Here is a 20,169-nt window from a genome sequence, read left to right on the forward strand (position 1 = left end):
CCGGTCTTCCTGCCAAGCAGCCTTGGGACCACAGCATCCCAGAGCAGCGCCTGCACACCTGCACCGGGGCCTGCCCCAGAGCTGCTTCCTGGGAGGGGGTCGGGGCCACGCGGCTGCTGTGTGTCAGGCCTCGCCGGGCAGCTGTGCCCGCCCCACGCTGGCGAGCCCGCACTGGACTGTGCCACGGGGGCAGCCTCCGGGACTCCCCAGACTCCGGCCACCTGCCCTAGCCACCACCTCCTCCCTATGAGAGCATCTGCGTGCAGTTTGGTCCCGGTGCAGTGTCCTCTGTGACACCAGGGAAGGGCCGGGCCTCTGCTGTGGCTGCGCTGGGAGCGAGGACAGCCAGGCCCTTGCCGTCGGCACAGCCGCCATCATTCAGTGCCTTGGCTACACTTCCTGTTAGGGGTGACCCGCAGCCGCAGGGGGGCCGACAGGTAACCCCTCTCCCATGCGGAGCTCTCTCCGCAGCCAGAGCCAGTGCCCCCGTCGGGGCCAGGGAGAAAGGGGTCTTGTCTAGGGACCCGGGGTGACCGCAGCTGCGGCTGGCACTCACGGGCCCAAGGCGGCCGTCTGCCGTCCCCAAGGCTCACCTCCTTCGTCTGCTTTCTTCGCGGGACGTGGTAATTCCGGAAGCCGTTTTGAGCAATGCCCATCTAAAGCGGTCACATGCCACGTGCACAGACCTCGGGGACCGCTAGACGTGCCCTGGGAGGGGACAGAGGACTCGGGGGCGCTAGCCACGCCGCCGACAGTCTGCGGCCTGTTTCCGCGTTCAGCCAGCCGACGAGTGGACAGAGAACCGCACACTCACAGTGTTGCCACAGTTTATTACAAATACGTACGTCTCGCGTTTCATGGATGAACGTCTCAAGTACAAATAGAGTTTTAGAAATTTAGGACTTTCTGGGCCATAACTGAGTTAGAGAAGGACGTTATGCCAAATCGTTCTTTTTAAAGAGTCACCAGTGTAGAGACCGAGTATTCACAGCACTAAAAAGGGGAAGCAGCAAAAGCCGGTGGGCCCTGGAAACGAGGCCTCGCGGTGGCCGCGGGCAGGGTCCCGGTCAGCCCTGTGCCAGCAGCCTGGCCCGGCAGCTCGCACGCAGCCTGCTGATCGTGGCCATGGACAGGCTCCCAGGCTCGGAGAATACCTTCTGGAACAGAAACAGAATCCATTTAAGAAACCAGCTCAGCACGTCCCCACCCACCCAGGTGAGGGCTTGCCAGCAGCGGCCGGGGGCCTCAGCCCTGCTGTTGCGCTGTGCGGGGGAGGGGCGCCCGTGCAGACCCTTGAACCCCGAGGGCCCGGGGCGGCTCCGAGGCTGCCTGGCCGAGCCCGTGGGGAGCAGAGGGCCAGGCCGTCACACCCTTTACGCTCCGTAATTACTTCCGCGGTTATGGCTGAGAAATTCAGTTACAAACTAGGCCACACGCAAGGCTAGCATTAAAAAGGTTTTTTTAAAGAAATTTCAGAAGTTCTCCCACAGGTGCGTGTTCAGCCGGCCCTAAGCCCGGGTGGAGTGTTTGCGTTCTAACTGGCCACGTTCCCGAAGGGGTCAGGCGCGTCCTCTGCCGGGCGCCGGGACATCGGCGTGGAGCTGTTTCCACACCAGGATGGCTGCCCTGAGCTCGTGCGAGGTCACCACTTTATTCTCCTGAACATTCTAGATGTCCCTGTGCGGACCGACACATGAGCTGCAGTCACCGTGCTGACGTGCTTTAATGCAAAAACGCACGTTCAACTCCCTGTCCCAGGGCCGTGTCCCTGACGACATCCCTCGAAGGGGTGTGTCTGCACTCTGTGAGGCCGCGCGGCGGTGTCGTGTCCCCGCGGGCACACTGGGGAGCAGGCCTCCTGCTCGTCCACACTGCCCTCGGGCAGCTCTGGGAACACCCGTGCGCGTGCCCCGGAGCGTGTGTGTCCTCGGCTAGAGTCCCACACGGAGGCGACCCCACACGCACACACGGGGGGCTGCTGGGTGGGTGCAGGGGTGATGGCTGCACACCTGGGAAGGGCCCAGAGGCCCCCCAGCCATCACTTGTGTTAGGGAGAGCCCCATCTCAAACAGAAACCCCCCGGTGCCCCATTCAGGGCAGCCTCCAGCTCCTATGAACTCCTGGACACAGGATCGGACTCGTTCGCAGATGCCTGCCCCTGCCGTCTGCCGCTCGGCCGCTCCCAACGCTGGCGCCAAAGGGCTGGCAAGGCCGAGAATCCCTTCTGGACCAGGCATCCGGTCCTGCATGACCAGCCTCGCAGTGAGTCAGCTGCCGTCCTGCTCCCCGTCTGTACCCCACCATTCAGAAAACGCTACAGCCCCTGGTGACCAGGGTCCCCAACACAGCAGCCACACGCAGCTCATCCCATGTCCTCGGGGCTGGCCTGAGCAGGGGCCCCCATCCTCCGAGCCCTTGGGCAGAGACCCCAGCTGCTCTCCGGCTCTGTGCAGGGGCAGCATCCTCGACTCTAGGCGCTCCGCTGGCACAAGGCCACCTGACAGCCAGCAGCCAGTGCCCAAGTGGAGCTAGCGGCTTGCTCCCTCCTGGGCGGAGGGCAGAACCCCCCGGCCCCTGGCCTTCCCAGCACCCTCCGCCACCCGCCCCTGCACCGGTGATCCTTTCGGGTGGGAAAGTGGAAACCCAAAATTTGCCTTTCCCAGCCTCCCTCCGCGGCCTCCTGGAAGGCCTGTCAGTCCTTTGAGCTCCAGCTTCACTCACTCAGCAGGTGAGTGGTCTACACGGCCGTACCGGGTCCAGGACCCTGTTGAGGGCACTGCCCTTCAGGGGAGGACAGACCCCAGTGGGGCTAAGGACAGCCATCCAGAACCAGAGACACCAGCAGCAAGGGAAGGGCTCCAAGAGGACAGCGGATCAGAAGGCACTGTGCTCTGACCCGGGGAACCTGGGCCGGCCCAATGGGGATCCCAGCCGCCCTGGAGCCACCACGGGGCTTGCAGACCAGCAGGGGTGGCACCCATTGTCATGGGGCTCCAGGAGGAGGTGGGTCTACGAGGTCTGAGGGGCCAGCAGAGGCAGAGGCCCAGAGGGGCCAGGGACAGGCAGAAGGGTTCTCCCCCAGACTACCGCCCGCCCAGACACTCACCTGCATGAAGGTGTGGCACTCGGTCACGAAACTGCCCCTGGTGATGGCCTTGAACCTCTCGCAGATGTCCACCACGCTGGTCCCTTCCAAAATAAAGGCCTGATGCTGCTTGAGCAGGGTCAGGGCCACTCGGAAGATAATCTTGGACCCTTCGTTAAACAAACAGTCCCAGATCCGGAGCACAGTCTGCAGAGAAGCATGCAGCGTGTCACGGGGCGGGGGGGCGACCCAGGCAGCCCCGGTCCCAGCAAGGCACATGCCGCGCTCACCTCCACGGGCAGGATGTCCACAAACAGGCAGATGAACCAGCGCGACACCACCAGGGGCCACAGGACACCGTGCCCGTCCATCAGGGCTGCCACCGCTGGTAGCCTGGTCCTCACCAGCTCTCCCAGGACCTCCTGGTCCGTCTTCAGGCCCAGCATGGCAGGACTGTAGTAATCTGCCGCACGGAGAGATGAAACCCAGGCACTGCGTCCCTGGCCGCCTCTCCACTGGGAGGGGAGGCGGAGCGTTCCAGGGGGCCTCCGCGGCAAGACGCCAGGAGCCCTGGAGCGGCTCCCAGAGCAGCCCCTCTGGACAGCGAGGCCCTGCCGTGCGGCAGCGAGAGTCCACTGGCTGTGGGGTCTCCCCGCAGCGTGTTCACAGCAGTGGTTCCCATGACCACCGCACGGAGGACGCAAGTCTGTGTGTGCCCCCAGGGGAGCACGTAAGAGAGGTGCACTGTGCACACAGTGGGTTAGCACCCAGCCTTAGGAAGGGGACCCCGACACCTGCTACCACGTGGGCAAACCACGAGGACACTGTGCTCAGCAAACAGCAGGCCCCGGAGCCAACATACACGGGAAGTCGGACCCAGCCGCCGGGGCCCACCCACCCGCTGCCCAGCTAGAGGAGGCTATGGGGCACAGGGGCAGGCCTGGGGCCACCGCACCCTTGGGGACAGTGCAACAGGGAGGCCCTTCCCGGGAGCCAGGGCAGCCATGGGTCCAGGCAGCCTCGCAGAGGACAAGACTCTGGCCACAGATGTCTACACGTGGAGCCCGACGGGCTTGTCACCTCACAAGCAGGCCTACATGCTGTCTGCACAGTCGAGGGCCCAGGACAGTACATTTCCCAGAATTCTAGAAGGAGCCCTCTGACCACAGAAAGACAGTGTGAGGTCTACAGTCTGTCCTGTTCATTCCCAAGGAAAACCGACGGCTTGATGTTGGAGACATTCCTCGGTGGCCACAGGAGCCCAGAAAACATGACACGTGCCGGTGATTTCCGCCGTCCCAGGGCCTGGGCACCTTTGGCTGCGAGACGGAACCACACCTCCCACTGCACGTCTTCTCGGGATGTGCGCCCATCCTTTCTAGCTCATCAAGCGACGTGTTATATTTTAACGTTTAGTTTTACTACTGAAATTCAGGAAGTCACCTACATAGTAAAATACGGAAACGCGGCACTGTGCCAGTTTCCGGTCGGGCTGCCCCTGCACGCCGTGGCCGTTCACCGTGGCGAAGGGACGAGACATTCATTAACTGGCCCGGTGAAAACAGGGTCCCTACGAAACGGACACGATGCCACATCACGTTACAGATCTACCGAGCCAGGCCACGTGTGATAAAGGACCCTGGAAATGATTTCATAGACGCCAAGTCGGTGGCAAAACACCAGGCATCCTCAGTTCTCCCTGCCCCCGTCCTCCTCCTGCATCTGGCTCCTCGTACACTGAACACCACCCCGGCCACCCCGCCCCCCCACCCCGGCGAGACAACAACAGTCTCTGTTGTCCCTTCAAGTGTCCTGCTGGCGACCCAGTTCTCTGCGGCACATCCCGAGGGAGCCGGGGTTAAGCCCTGGACGGGTAAGAGGGTTTGCTCAGCTCCTGAGCACGGTGGCCTCGTTCCCGGCCCCAGAGAGGCTTACAGCAGCCTCCAAAAATAGAGCCGCTGAACACGTGCCCAGACGGCCACGGGCCCAGGCCAGTCACCAGGGCAGGAGCGCCTAGACCCTCCCTCCTCCCTGCATCGCACTGGGATGCGAAGGCAGACGGACCCTGTGCCTCTGGCCCGTCTGAGCAGAAGACCCAGCGCTCAGTGAAGCCCGAGCGCTCAGTGAAGCCCGGAACAGAGGAGCCTCTTACGTGGCCCGCAACCGGGCCCGGCGTCAGGCTGTCCCGGGGGCGGCATGCTTCTGCAAACGGCCTCATGGCCACGTCGGCGCATCAGAGGGCTGAGCCGGGTGGTGGGGGGCGGGCGCCCAGACAAGAAAGGGCCGTGGGACAACAGCTGAGGAGCGAGTGGCCAAGCCAGGTCCGAGCAGGCAGAATCAAATTCCAAAACCCGTGCTCTCCGGCCCACAGGCAGGGGGCACGGCCCACAGGCAGGGGGCACAGCCCACAAAGTGCAGCAGGGACGACTGTCCTGGGTGTGTTCATCCTGGGGACTCGAGACGCAGGCCCGCCCCTCTGCGACCCGGGACCCCTGAGCCTCCCCATTGCGCTGCTTGGGTCCTCCCCGGGGCCACTTCGCTTGCGCTGGGCTACGAACCACCTGTTGCCTGTGCCTGCAGGGGCAACAGCTGCCACCCGCTTCTCAGGAGACCACCCTGCGACAGCGCTCTCCCCGCACTTCCGAGGTCACAGCGCTGTCAGCACCTGGGAGCTGCAGGCCCAGGAGGCCTCCACCTGTCCCCTCCTCCTCCCGCTAGATGTCTGGGTTTCAGTGGTGATGACCCAGAAGAGGCTGCCCGTGTCCCCGTGGCTGGTGTGAGCGGCCAGGTCTGGGCGTGCAGGGCCCAGCTGAGTGCGCACAGACACCCTGCGCTGGCGTCCCGGAACATGACTCCTACCCTACGCCAATTCTGAAACTGGGGTGCCACTGGCCCAGGGCGGTGGCCACTGGCTGCTGAGGCTCTGCCGTGTGCGTCGGGCCCAGTCTGTGCTCGCCAGAGACCCCGGCCAGCCACGCGGACCCCTCTGTTGCCAACGGACGATTTCTACGGAGCTGCTGCTGCTGAAGTGTAGGAAGTCTTCGCGCGCAGTTTCACGGTCACAGACGCCTTCCCCCATACTGCAGCTTCTCCCTTTGCTTTGCTTACGGTGTCTCGTGTCAAAGTCGGTTCTTCATTTTCAAGTAACTGAGATTATCAATCACATCTTCTGCAGAATTTCGTGCAAGAACGTCGTCTGTGCTCTGCACTCGTGAAGCCACTGTACGTCTATGTTCTCAGGTCCAAGTCTGGCTTTTCCACATATGTCCTGAGTTCACCCAGAATAGAAACAAGGGTCTAACCTTGTTTCCTTCCAGGCAGACGGCTGGCACACGAAGCCGCTGACGGTCTTTCCCCACTGACCTGTCTCCCGAGCTGGCTCCCGCAGGCCTGCGCGTGGGCAGACCCGTTTCTGCCTCAGCACCGTGCTGTCCACCACTGACCGGACCCCACAGCGTTCCACAATCACAGCATCTGGACGCGTGCCCGGGGCTCCTTCCAGCCTGGGGGGCTTCACGCTGCCCTCGAGCTTCTCAGGCCTTCCTGCATCCCGAGAGACCCCGTAGCCCGTCAGGATCCCGGCGGCTGCCGCTCTGCCAGTGTGGCTGTGTGCACACACGAGGTCGGCCGGCATGGGGAGAGGTGCTGCGGGCCCCGTGTCGGGAGCAGACGGGCGTTTCTTCCTCTATTTTCTGCAAAACCGATGAAGAAATGATCAGTTCCTCTGAGGTCTGATGCGACTGTGCGTGTCTGCCCGCGGGTCCTCCCAGACGTCTCGGCTCCCTCCGTCAGCTTTGTGAGGTATGTTTCTGCAGTTCTCCATCCGGCCTCTTCGTTTTATTCATACTCGCTTGGAGTTCTTAATCCCAAACTCCAGCACTCTCTTCATTTCTAAATACCTCGCCCACTTTTTTTTTTTTTTTAAGATTTCATTTATTTATTTGACTGACAGAGATCACAAGCCGGCAGAGAGGCGGGGGGGGGGGGGGGGGGGGGGGGCAGGCCGAGCAGAGAGCCCGACGCGGGGCTCCATCCCAGGACCCTAAGATCATGACCTGAGCCGAAGGCAGAGGCTTTAACCCACTGAGCCACCCAGGCACCCCACCTCGCCCACTTTTTCTGGGCCAGTCCTGCCTGTTCTATTGGTTTTTCAAAAAAAACAGCTTTCATGTCTGCTTATCTTTCCGACGGCTCCTGTTCCATGTTGCCGGTCCTCGCTGTGTGGTCTGTGTGTGAGCGCGTGTGCACACGAGCCCCAGGAGCCCGCGCGGCACGGGCACCTGCCTGCAGGGAGGAGGGGACCGCGCGGCACGGGCCGAGGTTCTAGTCTATCCTGGCTGCCACCTCAACTCCTCGCGGGATGCTGGCGTTGGAGCCGTCCCGCTTGTTTGGCCCATGCGCCACGCCTCCTGTCCCCTTCCATCCTGGCCATTCTATTTGGATATTTTGGTTTTGAATCAAGACCTGTGCATACTGCGGTTTGGTTCAACGGCACCTTGTGATAGTAGGAAATGACCTCACGGGCTGACAGAGGGTCAGCCGGGAGCCCCTCTTGTTCTCCAAGTTGGTGCTTGTCACCTCCTGACACCGGCTCTGCTTTCCTGGGACGCACTGAGCCAGGGCAGGCCGTTCACGCTCCCTTCCCAGACGAGTCCAGGCCCCCAGAGCAACGCTGGGACGCGGCGGGTTCTCGACAAACCCGTGCAGACGTCCCGGTCCAGGACGCAAACATGCCTCACAGTTCAGTCTCTGTCACCACAGCATCAGGCATCCTGCCCCAGCTTCCTCGCTGTTCCTGCCCCCACAGCGCAGGCCCCCACGATGAAGCCAGGACATCCAGGGCTCGTGCCTTCCTCAAAGGTGACCCATCACGGCAGGTCACCGGCACGGGTGCTGGTACCCTCGTGGATGGCGGCACAGGAGCAAGAGGAGGCCCCATCGGGAGGCTTCCTTCCTGTCCCGAAGCCACTCTGGTTCACGCTTTCGTGAGACACGGGCCAAGGTCTAACAATCATGGGGTGGAGGCCTCAAGTGTCCTCATCTGTAAAATGGATTCGCTCATCAGGCTGTGTGGCACGGCTGTCCTGACGCCAATACGTGCTGTGTGCCACGGGGCAGAAGCCACAGTGCCCACCGCCACACGGATGGCCCACACTGCGGGGGGACGCCAGTCCACAGCCTGGCCCCGCGGGAGGTTGTGCGCGGTCCCCACCCCCGTCACAGCCGCAGAGGGCACAGGTCCTCCCCGACCCGCCACAGCTCTCGCCACGTCTCTCCCCAGAGCGAGCTCCATCTACACCGTGCACAGCCAAAACCAGTGGTGTTTATTAACGAGTAAACGGATGATTCACCTACAATTAAAATAGTTAAAATTAGTTAATAAAGAGAAAAGTAGAACGCGTGAAAAGAACGATTTCCACCTCCGTAACAGCAGCAGTGCTGCAGGCTCTTGAGGACGGGTCTCTACCCTGGGACCAAGTCTGCACAGGGCCAGGCGGCCTCCCCCGCAGGCCGCGGCACCTGCACGGGGGTCCATGACGCTCCCCACGATGGTTCAGGTGGGGAACCGGGGCCAGGCCCCCAACACTGAGGATTCCAGCTCCGAGACGCAGCGTGCAGAAGCGGCACAAAGACCCTCCGGTGCTCATTTTCCCCATAAGCCCATCCCGCTCCCGGACGGACCCTCCGAGCCAGCGCGGCCGCCGTGAGGGCAGCGGGCCTGGGTCGGGGAGGGCCCATGGCGGAAGCAGTCCACGTACCCGGCAGTATCCTTCCCACGAGAGCATCCAACAGCCAGAAGGACTCTTCCTCACTCTTGGTGACGAGGATCAGGTATCCAGCTATGAAATTCATGCCCTGAAGGGAGAAGAGGACATCTGAGCCCCTTGAGGCTCCGGGACCTTCAGCTGCTCACCACGAGCTGCGTGTCCCTCACTCGCCCCTGAAACCTGCGCCACCCTGGGGTGGCCTTCTGGTGACACACTGGGCACAAGAGGCAGAAACACTGCTCAGTATGAGGGAGCTCCTGGGGGCTTGGCCTGGAAGCCTGCGGTCTCTCTGCCTGCCTTCCACCTCGGGACGACACCGGCTCACAACCAGATCCTACGACGGTCAGACACGTGGCTGCATCAGACAGGAAACCAGACCCGGAACCAAGTCTCCCCCAAACCATGAGGAACATGCCTGACACGTGGTGCGGACACATTCTGTGGCAGGGAGGGGGACGTCACGGGGCCCACAAGCTGCAGGCCGGGGCTGGCCCACCGCAGGATGGCGTCGGCGCGACAGCCTTTCAGACCCGCCCTCCGCGACCCCCTCCACCGTGTCTCCATGTTCTCAAAAACGCATGTTCCCCTCCAGTCACGGGGGACCAGTTAGCTTCTCCAACTTCTCACAGCCAGCAAGAGGAGTGTGGACCCACACACCCCACACAGGGAGAGGCCACATGACGTGGGAGGCCCACGTCAGGGACCACCAGGGGCCAGGGACCGGGAGCAGCCCTCTGCAGGCCTCCGAGGGACCCCGCCCGCCACCCGCTCGGACGGCTTCCCACACACCCCAAACCCGGTGACCCACGAGCTCTGGCCTCACCCACGCTCACAGCCCCGAGCAGCTCAGAGTCTGGAGCCGTTTCTAAAAACCACAAGAGCAGAGGCCAGACTGTGGACAGGTGGTTTCCCGACCGCGAGTTCTCCACAGCCCCTCCAGGCCGGTCCTCGTCCAGGACCCTAAGTGACGATGGTGAGAGGAGCCCAGCCAGGCCTCCTCCCCAGTGGCATTGCCTACAGCAAGGGCCAGAGGCTCCGAACCGCGCCCACCTCTGCCACCGGCTTCTGCGAAAGGCCCCACCCCGCCCCCACCCGAGCCTCGCCCACGGCTGTCCGCGATCCAACCGCCCGATGCAGACTTCCCACCCGGGAATTCCGGCATGACCAGGACGCTGCAGACTTCCCACCTGAGAATTCCGGCATGACCAGGACGCTGCGGAGGCCGGAGCTCGGGGAGCAGGAAGCCGCACCACCCCTCCAAGCCTGGAGGCCACGGGCACCATGTGCCGGGCTGACGACGGACCGCTCACACGCCCCAGCAGCACAGGCCCATGCGGGAAGGCCCACGTGTCCCCCCACAGACCCTTGGGCCCTTCTCTCTTTCCCTCCCCACCCCCCGGGCAGAGTGACGTCTGGGAGGAAGGATCGGTCCACACGTGGCCTGCTGCTTCCTGCCGCACACCCGCACGACGTGACAGCCGTCGACAGGTAATGAGGCCGTTACCTGCAGCTGCGGGGAAGACCGGGGAGAGCGGGTGCCCGAAGCGATGTGGAAGGGACTCCCACCACGTCGTGTGCACGCGCGCGCACATACACGCACACACATGCAAACGTGCAGACGCGAGCGTGTGCACACACACCCATAGGCATGTGCACACGCACTCCCTACACTGAGGCCAGGAGGTCCGCTCACGTAAGGGACTTCCCGTCTGCTCCCCAGCCTCACCACTGCCTACGGTTGGCACCAAAAGAAATCCCGAACAGGTGCGGTACTGATTCCAACGGCACAGCCCTGCGCCTGGGTCTCTGCAGCTGGGAGCTCAGGAGCAGGACTGGGCACTTAGCCTGCCCAGGAGAATGTCCCTGCCGCGGACTGGGGCACTGCTCGCGCTCACCTTCCCCGCTGGCACGTGTTTCCTGGCGCTTACCTGGCAATAGCCCACACCTTGGTTGTGGCGCCCATAGGCCAGCAGCACGTTGTACAGGGTCTTCTGTAAGCAGGGGTCTGCGCTCTTCCGGAACTTTATGTTGTCCGGGAAGGTCCTGTTCATATCTGCAGGGAAATTCACGACACGGAATCATCCAGAGGGCAGAGACAGAACACTGGCCCGTGATGGACAAAGCAGTCGCTGCGTCTACCCCCGACAAGGTCTAAAACCCCGTCTGGAGACCCTGGTCGCCCTTCACAGAGTCAGGACAGAAGATGAAGGTACCGGTGGGGTCACCTTCCCTGTCCAGCCGCAGCCCCACAGCCCAGGCGGCCCCAACAGCACATTCTCCCCGAGGGCGCTGGTCCCGCCGCCCCCAACATCCCCCCCAGCCGGGAGGCACTCAACTCCAGGACCCCAGGTGCCAGGTGAGTTCCGCTCACAGCACTGGAAAATCCTCCCAATCCTGAACACAGAAGCCCACTGAGCAGCCCTGTCAGAGCTAAAGGACGTGAGTGAACACAGAGGACAGACCCCTCGCATACCCCGGCCGGCCTCTCTCCGCCCTTGGCACGCCCCGGCCGGCCTTCTGCCCCGCACCGGACAGCCCGTGCAGACCCGACCCTGCTCCTGGGTGTCAGCCCTGACACGGCTGGGAGGGAGCGGGTTCGTGTCTTTCTCCCACGTGGGATGACGGTGCACTGGCCGCCACGCTGGCTGCATCACCGGAGCGGATGGGGACACGCCGGACCCTCGGCCCCCCGCTGCGCCATCGAAGGCACCCGGAGCCCGCCTTGGCTTGTGCCGCTGTCCCCACCACAGACGGACAGGGCCGCTGTCCCTGCCCGCGGAGACCGAGCGGGACACCTGCTCGTCAGAGCCCAGCCCTGAGCGCACCACGAGCCCAGCGCCCCGAAGCACGGTGCTCCCCATCGCATGTTTGTTTCCAGAGAAGCTTCTGCTCCAGAATTCTGAACGTTCCGGAGCGAGCATCCCCCAGGACGGAACCGGGGTCTTTCACTAATCCAGACTCTGGAGTGACCAGCTGTGCTGGTTCCTCGACACTGTTCTCCACTGGGAGCTTTTCCTCATTTTGAAACCTTTCTCTTCCCATCCTGGGAGGAGGTGTGGAAGGGGCGGTCCGGCTGTGCTCGCACACGGCGTGGATGCTTCAGCCTCTGCCCCGCGACGGGACTCCGCCTGGTCCCTCCGAACGACCACGGGACCCCGCAGTCCCACCTCCGGGCCATCCGAAGCACGGGAAGCAGGTGTCCTCGGACTCCGGTGCCTGACAGCAGACTCGCGTGAGCAGGCGGCGACCAGAGCGCCCGTCACCCGGCCCGGAACGGGCTCTGTCCCGACAACGGTACTTAGCCCTGAGAAGGAAGGACACCCTGACACGTGCGGCAACACGGGCGACCTCGAGGCCCCGGCTGAGCCTAGCGAGCCAGACCCAGCAGTGCAGGTTCTGCCTGTGTCCCTCAGCTGGGACAGAAAGGAGGAGGCCGGGCCGGGCAGGGGCAGCGAAGTCATTGCCGGTTAATGGGGACGGAGTTTCAGTTTGGGAAGATGGGACGTAAATTCTGTTACGTACACTTTGCGGAAAAAAAAATTTTTTTTTTTTTTTAAAGATTTTGTTTATTTAGTTGACAGAGAGATCACAAGCAGGCAGAGAGGCAGGCAGAGAGAGAGAGGAGGAAGCAGGCTCCCCTAGAGAGCAGAGAGCCCGATGCGGGGTTCGATCCCAGGACTCCGAGACCATGACCCGAGCCGAAGGCAGCGGCCCAACCCACCGAGCCACCCAGGCGCCCCCGGAAAAAAATTTTTATCCGAAAATGCCGGCACTAAACAGAGCCTTTAAATTCACTTTTCTAACCGACAGCAGCAGCATTCTGTTGTATTTGACACGCGTGCCCTCCTGTGGACCCCAGGCCTCCCCCAACGTGAGGCATCCCGGCGGCCCCTCCTGCCCCAGGCTCTGGTGTGGGGGCTGCCTTGAGGGCTGAGGGACCCCCTTCCTTGGGTTGGGCACACAGCCCAACCTTACTCCACCAGGAGCCCCACCTCTCGGCAAATTCAAGTAACTGTGTTTCAAAAAATTATTTTGTGGGGCCCCTGGGCCGCTCAGTCGGTGAAGCCTGTGCCTTCGGCTCAGGTCACGGTCTCAGAGTCCTGGGATCGAGCCCCACGTCGGGCTCCTGCTTGGCGGGGAGCCTGCTCCCCCCGGCCCACCCTGCACCCTCACTCATGTGTGCACACTCTCTCTGAAATAAATAAAAGTTAAATAAAAATCAGAAAGATTTGGTGTTTAAGTTTGTATCTCTCAAAAACAAAGTCAGAAAGGCAAAGACACACCCTCAAAATCTAATTATTCAGTTTAGATCGTCGGGGCACTCTGCACATGTATGAACTGGTGTACCACTGAGAAAATCTGGGGACCCATCAACTCCCAGACGATGACGCGAGTATGACACAGGGGCGGGCCACCACGGTGTGCATCAGCACTGCGTCTAAGCCCAAGGGCACTGCCATCAGCACAAATCCCTCAAGCGATTACCGATTACCGCCCAGTCCTGACTGCTGGCTCAGCAGCCGCGCCCCCCCACTTCTAGCTCCCCACGGAAGAAACCTGGTCCTGCCCTCGCCCCGGTCCCTACCTGCTGGCTGGGCATGCCGCGGTTTGCAGAAGCAAGGGAACCACTGTTCTCCCCTGGGAATGCTTAAGCTTTGGTTTTCCTTCAGAAAAATAAAATTTCCACTTCAAAGCAGCAGGTGCCTCTTGAACAATGTGTGTTTCCTCTGGAACGTGACTGTCCTGGGCGGCTGCCCACCCCACACCCCCGCCTGGGCGGCTCACCTGTCCTGATGGCCTCCTCCAGCCTGTCGTTGTGCTCGCCCTGGAGCAGGCGCTGGTAATAGCCGGGGTTCTGGTCCATCTGGGCCTGGGCTCCACTCACCCCCATCCAGACACGGGCCCGGTGCTCGAGGGGGATGCCTTTCCGGATATAGCGCTTCACTGAAACGGAGAGAGGGGGCTGCATCGGGGACAGGTGCGTGCTGCCTGGGCTCCGAAACCACGCAGAGGCCATTCAGCCAAGAGTGCTCACTTCTCCGCGCGTGCAACAGAAGACGGGGACACACAGGTGGCACAGACCCCACTGGCTGTCCCACGCTGTAACAGGCAGGGAGGGGATGCAGGCAGCTCCCGGGGCTCCCCCTCACCAGCACGGACAGTGCCAGACGCCGCAGGCCAGGCCCCAAGCTCCAGGTCAGGGCCATGCAGGCCCGGATCCACACACGGGAGGGGACACCTGGAAAACCGGAGGGACAGAGGCCACGCTGAGTGAAGGGACAGAGGCCAGGAGAGGCCCTTGCTGATCGGAGAGCAGGAAGCAGAGCATCAAGGGTCAGAGAGAGGCTGTGCGCGGGGACGGCAGCTGAGGGACATGGTCCAGCCCTGGGGTGACTGGGAAACGGGACCGAGGTCAAATGGTGGCTCGGGAAAGCACGAGCATGAGCCAGAGCAAGGGGGGAGGCCCAGCAGGTTTTGGGGCTGGGGTCTGCATGGCCCCGCTGGGTTGGGGGTTTCAGCGGCAGCGGTCACCGTCCTCCTGTCCTACACCTGCTCTGTGTAAGTGCACAACTCTGTGTAAGTGCAAAACTGGTTTGGGAGGAATATTTTTGCTGGTAAGTATGTGAAAAAGTAATCACTTATTTCCTAATAGCCAGAGAAACACAGGAAAAGAAGCCGAAAGCCGGGAGCTACCTGAATGAATCACTCATTTCCCAGGTAGGTGGGAAAGATTTGTGACGCTAACAGTCAAATGAATTACAGTGACTGGGGGCACCACGTTACGCTTTTAATGATCTTAATTTAACCCTCAAAACAGTCCATTTTCAAAGGAAACACTCAAAGCACTGTTGTTTTCCTCTCATCGTGTGTTGTAAGCAACTTAAGTATTCTTAAAAAAGAAACGCACTTGAAAATATATAAAAATTTTTAAAAAGACTTTAAGAAAAAATAAAAGGTCCTATAATGAAAGAAGCTCCACCGTCCACTGTGGGAAGAACAACACCGGGGGCGCCCGCCGTGCGCCCCGGGAAGCATTGCAGGAGGAACGGAGGCTCAGTCCCACAGGGTCCCACGACCGCAAGCGCCCGGCATGGGCTCCCAGAGGAGGGCCCGCGGCGCCTCCTGGCTGAGTGCGACCACGGCCGGGGACAGAGGGACGCTGCTCAGGGAAAGCCCAAGGCCACCAGAAGCCCCCTCCGCCCCCAAGGCAGCAGTCTCTGAGCCGGTGTCCTCTTCCGGCGCAGGACCAGGACAGCGGATGCGCGGGCCATGAGCGCACAAGGGGCTCCGGCGGGCATCCCCCCACCATGCCTGGCACCTTCTACCGAAGGAGCTGCCCTCACCTGGCTGCCCCCACACCGGGGGGCCCCAAAAGGGAAAGACGCACAGGACAACGACACACCACTGGAACTTTCACCCGATGCGTCGCTGTGACCTGGTGCCCAAAGTCCCGGGGACAGACAAGGGAACGTCCCCTCGAGGGGAAGCCAGAGTCCCTGCCCGAGTTCAAGGTAGCACCGACCGTGTGGGGCTGGTGGAAACACAGACACGGAAGGGAACGGAGGACACGAAACCCAGAACCGGCCCCGCACAAGCTTTCTGACCAAGTTGCGAAGTGATGTCCTGCAGGCCGGAAAGCCTTTCGCACAAGGCGGCAGGTGACAGGCACGGCTCGAGAAGGCGGGGGGAGGCTGGGCTGGTGGCCACAGAGGGAAGGCTGCGGCTTCCCGCACAGTCCACACCGTCACCAGCAGCCCTGCTCCGCGGTTCACAATGCTAGCTGGTCGCCTCTCCCGCATCGCCTGCCCGCCGCACTCAGGCACAGCCCATAGTCACCGGACCCAGAATGTTCCTCTGCGATACCCAAACCACCGCCAGCAGACCCAACACTGGGGACGCAGCGCCAAAGCAGCTCGAGGCAGGAGCCAGCCTCGGAGGCCCCAGAGGGATGGGCAGCAGGTGGGGACTGTTCTCAGTCTTGCTGGGAGGGACACAGGGCTCTGTGCGTTTGTCTAAACTCACAGAAGTGTGAACAGGTTAAGAGTGACTCTCCCTGCAAATTAAAACTTTTTTAAAATAGAAGAAAAGCAAGAGAAAAATGCTTGAACCCCTTCCTGGAGTGAGACACTGGGCTCTGGAGGGACCTGCCAGCCCCACCGGGCCAGGACGTCAAGGGTCAGAGCTGTTGCAACAGTTTCCAAGGACAAAGGTTTCTGCTACTTTTGCTGCTTGTTCTCTGGAGTCACACCATTTCTTCAGCAGAAAATGAAACTAGTTTCCCTGCGCCCAGAGCCTGACCTTCCCTGGAGGGGCTCACCCATCCCTGACCTCGGGGAGTGCGGACAGTGCCTCTCTAAAGAAGGTGCAGCAAATCCCCGTGTTCTTTGGTATTTGCCTTTGAAAGTCTGTTTTTGCAATTTAGTCTAACTTAGATGGTGCTGATTCTCTAAGCCACGAGGAAGGAGATGGGAAGCAGAAGAATGCCTGGCGCTTGGGCCCAGGGACGTGGGCCGGAGCAGGAGCAAAGGACGCTTCAGGCCGGGCTGAGCTTGCCCAGCTGCGCGTTCCAGGGCAGAGGGGGAAGAAGCGGTCTCTCGGTCCCCAGCGGATATCTGCTCCACACGGAACGAAAACAGAGGACAAAGCAGACCTTCATCGCGTCCGTCACATCCACGAAAGTGCAGTCAAGCCGGAAGTCCCGGCTGCCCTCTGCAGACGTGGCTGACGCCACGTGGTGTCCTGACACCAGGATCCAGAGGCCACCGTGTTACTGGTGACCCGAAGATTGGCGTTCAGATGAAAGTCGTCCAGAACGAAACCCCACAGCAGGATGGCGACACAAAACTCGGTCCCAGGACGGTACCAAAGTGGGGTATGCAGCGGAAGCCAGGGGGGCTCTGAACAGCTCCCGGGCTGTGAACGGGCACCCGCTGGTCCCCGCACGTCGCCGCCTCCCCGGGACACCACATGCCCGATGACGCTGCCATCAGCCTGGAGCTGGCGGGAGAACTGGAGTCTCACGGTTGGAAGGACTCACGCACCCCTGTTCCTGCCCAACAGCTCCCACCCGCACACCAAGCACCAGCCTCGACACCCAGCGTGATGGAACTGGGTGGCCCACACGCCTCGCACCGGCCCGTGCCCCGCTTCCTGAAGACGGCAGGCCGCGGGCACCGCCGGCCAGGGCCCAGGCGGCAGGCGCATCAGGAACCCGACATTCCTGCGTCCAGACCTGCGGCGCTGCTCACACTCGTCAGCACAATCACACACCAACGTCACTGAGCCAAAGAAACAGTAAAGCAAAAATCAAGTATTTCAATAAAACCAACTTCCATCCTTAAAGCCGACAGGTTCCAGTGCTGAAAGAGGGCAGCAGCAAAGACGAGACAAGACCTTTGAACCACGAGAGAAGGACAGGCATCTGGAAGGTTCTGCACCCAGCTGCTCTCACTCCTGCTCCAGCTGGAGAGAACAGATGCTGGAAAACAGACACGGGACACAGAGCGTGGCGCGTGGCTTCGGGAGGCCACGCAGACCGTCAGCAGGCCCACCTCATTCAAAGGGAAGGATGCGACTCGCTAGAACCAAACGATAAAACCAAAGGTCAGGAGACGAAGGCGCATTTGCGCTTCACGTGAAAACACAGGCTTCCGCACACACCCTGACAGTGAGGGCGCGGTCCCCAGCCGCTGTCAGCCCTGCGGAGCCAGCCGTGGCGGCCGGGAGGCCTTCTCCTGCATGAAGGCCAACGGGCTGTGCGGCTGTCGGCACACGTGGTGTTTGCACGCGTGTGTGCGTGCACCGTGCTCCCGCGGAGACACAGAGCGGTCCTGACCATCGCCTCCGCCTCACGCAAGGGTCTGGGCCTGGAGAGGAGCTCGGGGTCACTTTACACCTTCCACTGCAGTTTTTTTGTTTTGTTTTTTTTTTTAAGAGAGAGAGCACAAGTAGGGGGAGAGGCAGGCAGAGAGAGAGAGAGGAGGAAGCAGGCTCCCCACTGAGCAGAGAGCCCGATGCAGGGCTCGATCCCAGGACCCCAGGATCATGACCTGAGCTGAAGGCAGAGGCTTTAACCCATGAGCCACCCGGGCGCCCCTGTGTTTACTTCATACACTTGTACATTTTTTAAGGACAAAAAACCAGTCAACTTTCAAGAATAAAGAAGGAAACAAAAGCAGATACGCTCTGGAAACATAGTAACACAGGGGACAGTAGGGGATGGCCGTTCTGGCCCCTGGAGGAGGCACACAGTGCACGGGCCTCCAGGATCCACAGGGCCACAGGGACCAGCTCAAGCCCCCCCGGCACCCGCCCCCCGCCAGCCCTCCGGGAATGAGGCCAGCTTACCTCAGTGCTTACCAAACCCTCCCCCATCGGCGACAGCCAGGAGGGGGCCCAGCAGGGGAAGCATGTTGGTGGTGGGGCCCCTTGTCGAGCAAGAGCCTCCCTCCCCCACGACCGCCACCCACCCCCCCGGAAGATCAAAGTGCCTCCACCAACCCTCCTGTTCACCTGCCCCATGCACCGGGACCACTCTGGGCCCTATTCACTAACCCCTTTACAAGCAAAAATGGTTCTTGTCACCCCCTTGCTTAAAAACCCTTTTACAGGTGGCCTCTCTAGGCCTGGTCATGTGACAACCCTGGTTCCAAGTCCAGCACGCCGGCATTCCATCCCGGTTCTGGTCACACGGCTCTGGCCCAGCAGCTGCCCTCCGTCCTCATCCCTTCTTCGTCCTAAAGTCCTATTTCAGAAGGTCCCTTATCTTAACTCCTGGAAGCACACACCTACCAATGCCCTCGGCTCCGGCCGGCAGGTCCCACCCGTCCCTTCTCGGCAGCCTGGGGAACCCGGCAGACAAACACTTCTTCCTTCATTCCTTCAACAAATTCTGAAGCTATTACAGAGACCGTCCCCCGCCACAGGTGTGGGCCTGACTCCCGCAGGGACACACGGAAGCGACAGGCCCCAGCCACACGGCCAGAGAGGGAAGGCCTGTGGGGCTGTGTGGTGTAACAGGAAGGACCAGCCGTCCCAGATAGGAGCTTGGGAGGGCCTCCCAGAGGCGGCATCCTGGTCAAAGCCTGGAGGAGGGGAGAAGGCCAGAGAGGCAAGCTCAGGCCAGGTATTCCTGGGGGGAACAGGTGGCAGCAGCAGGCCTGGAATGAGGTGGGCTTCGCCCTCAGGGAAGGCGGGAGGGAAGGCTTCCCTGCGGGTACAGGCCAAGGGAGAACCGCGCTCGCTCCCTGGAGAGCAGGACAGCGGTTTTCTCGCCAGCCAGCCCCCCACCCCAGATCGGGTGCCCGGTTTGGAAGGAAGGCCGGGTCCCCATCTCAGGGGGAGGGACGGGTCTCCTGCGCCTTCCCAGAGCAAGCTCTAGCGAGGTCGTGGCTTGCGCCCGGGGGAGCGCTCGGGGCAGCCCGCGGGCCCCACTCACCTGTGCCACTTCTCTGGACACGGCCCCTCCCCTTCAGAAGTTTAGACCATTTTATGGCTCTTCTGGTGAGCACGACCAGGTAGGCGGAAGCGAACTCCTCATAAGCGGCGTAATCGAAGTCCTCAGGCCTCTCAAACCCGTAAGGGTCCACCCTGCGGCCCCAGGAGGAAAGGAACCCGTGAGCCCCAGACAAAGTTTCGCGCGCACGTGCGCCCCGTGGCCCTGCCCAGGGTCCCCGCGGGCACGAGGCCGCCAGCGCGCGTGGGGCCGGGGGACGAGTGCAGCGGGGGGACCCCGGCCCCCCACACCACCCCCGCACCCCAAACCCCAGATCCCCATCCCGCACCCCACGCTGGGCGAGGCGCGTCCGGCCCTCACGCACCCACCTGGGGACCCGGTCCTGGGCGCGCCCCGCGGACTCCATGCCGGGAGGGCGGGGAGGGGGCGCCCAGGAGCGCAGGAACCGCGGGGTTGGCGCCGGGGGCCGAGGCCTCCTCCCGGGATCGGAGCGCGTGTCCTTCCGCCGGGCCGCGGGCGCGGGAGGCGGGGCGGTGGGCGGGGCCCAAAGGATGAGCAGGGGGCGGGGCGGGGCGGCGAGGGCGGGGCGGGGGCGGGGCTGCACCTGCTCCTGAGGCCCCGGCGGAGGGCGGTGTCCGGAGCTGCGGGAGCGGGGAGCGTGGGAGGGGTTAGGCCTGGAGGGAGGGGTGCGGGGTGGGAGGCTGGGGGCGGGATCAAGGCTCCTTGGGGGCGGAATGGGGTTCGAGGGAGGACGCTGGGGCGGGGTGCGGTGTGGGGGAGCATCTGGGGGCAGGAAGGCGGTCTGCTGGGAGCACGAGGCGGGGGGTGGGGTGAAGGGGGCGGATAGTGTAGGCAGGGGT

At 62.3% G+C, this 20,169-nt stretch overlaps 1 protein-coding gene across 1 annotated transcript; it reads right to left on the reverse strand.

Annotated features, from left to right (window-relative positions):
* Positions 1–1,067: 1,067 nt before the first annotated feature.
* LOC111147084 (growth hormone regulated TBC protein 1) lies at positions 1,068–19,760 on the reverse strand. The gene is made up of 8 exons (XM_022502967.1): positions 19,678–19,760; positions 19,292–19,443; positions 13,639–13,797; positions 10,782–10,906; positions 8,845–8,941; positions 3,376–3,548; positions 3,107–3,292; positions 1,068–1,157 (listed from the first exon to the last, which is right to left on the reverse strand). The coding sequence occupies exons 1-8, from the start codon at positions 19,713–19,715 to the stop codon at positions 1,068–1,070; spliced, it is 1,020 nt and encodes a 339-aa protein (XP_022358675.1). The 5' UTR covers positions 19,716–19,760.
* Positions 19,761–20,169: the final 409 nt, after the last annotated feature.

The sequence above is a fragment of the Enhydra lutris genome, unplaced genomic scaffold (genome assembly GCF_002288905.1).
Source record: "Enhydra lutris kenyoni isolate GAN:26980312 unplaced genomic scaffold, ASM228890v2 scaffoldscaffold15, whole genome shotgun sequence".
NCBI lineage: Eukaryota > Metazoa > Chordata > Mammalia > Carnivora > Mustelidae > Enhydra > Enhydra lutris.

Bases quoted from the DNA above. Each gene is read 5' to 3' on its own strand.
- LOC111147084 (XM_022502967.1), bottom strand. From the start codon at position 19,715: ATGGAGTCCGCGGGGCGCGCCCAGGACCGGGTCCCCAG. The intron at 10,907-13,638 runs GTGAGCCGCCCA...ATTTCCCTGCAG, and splicing joins GGAGGAGGCCATCAGGACAG to ATATGAACAGGACCTTCCCG. The intron at 1,158-3,106 runs GTGAGTGTCTGG...TTTCTGTTCCAG, and splicing joins AGTGCCACACCTTCATGCAG to AAGGTATTCTCCGAGCCTGG.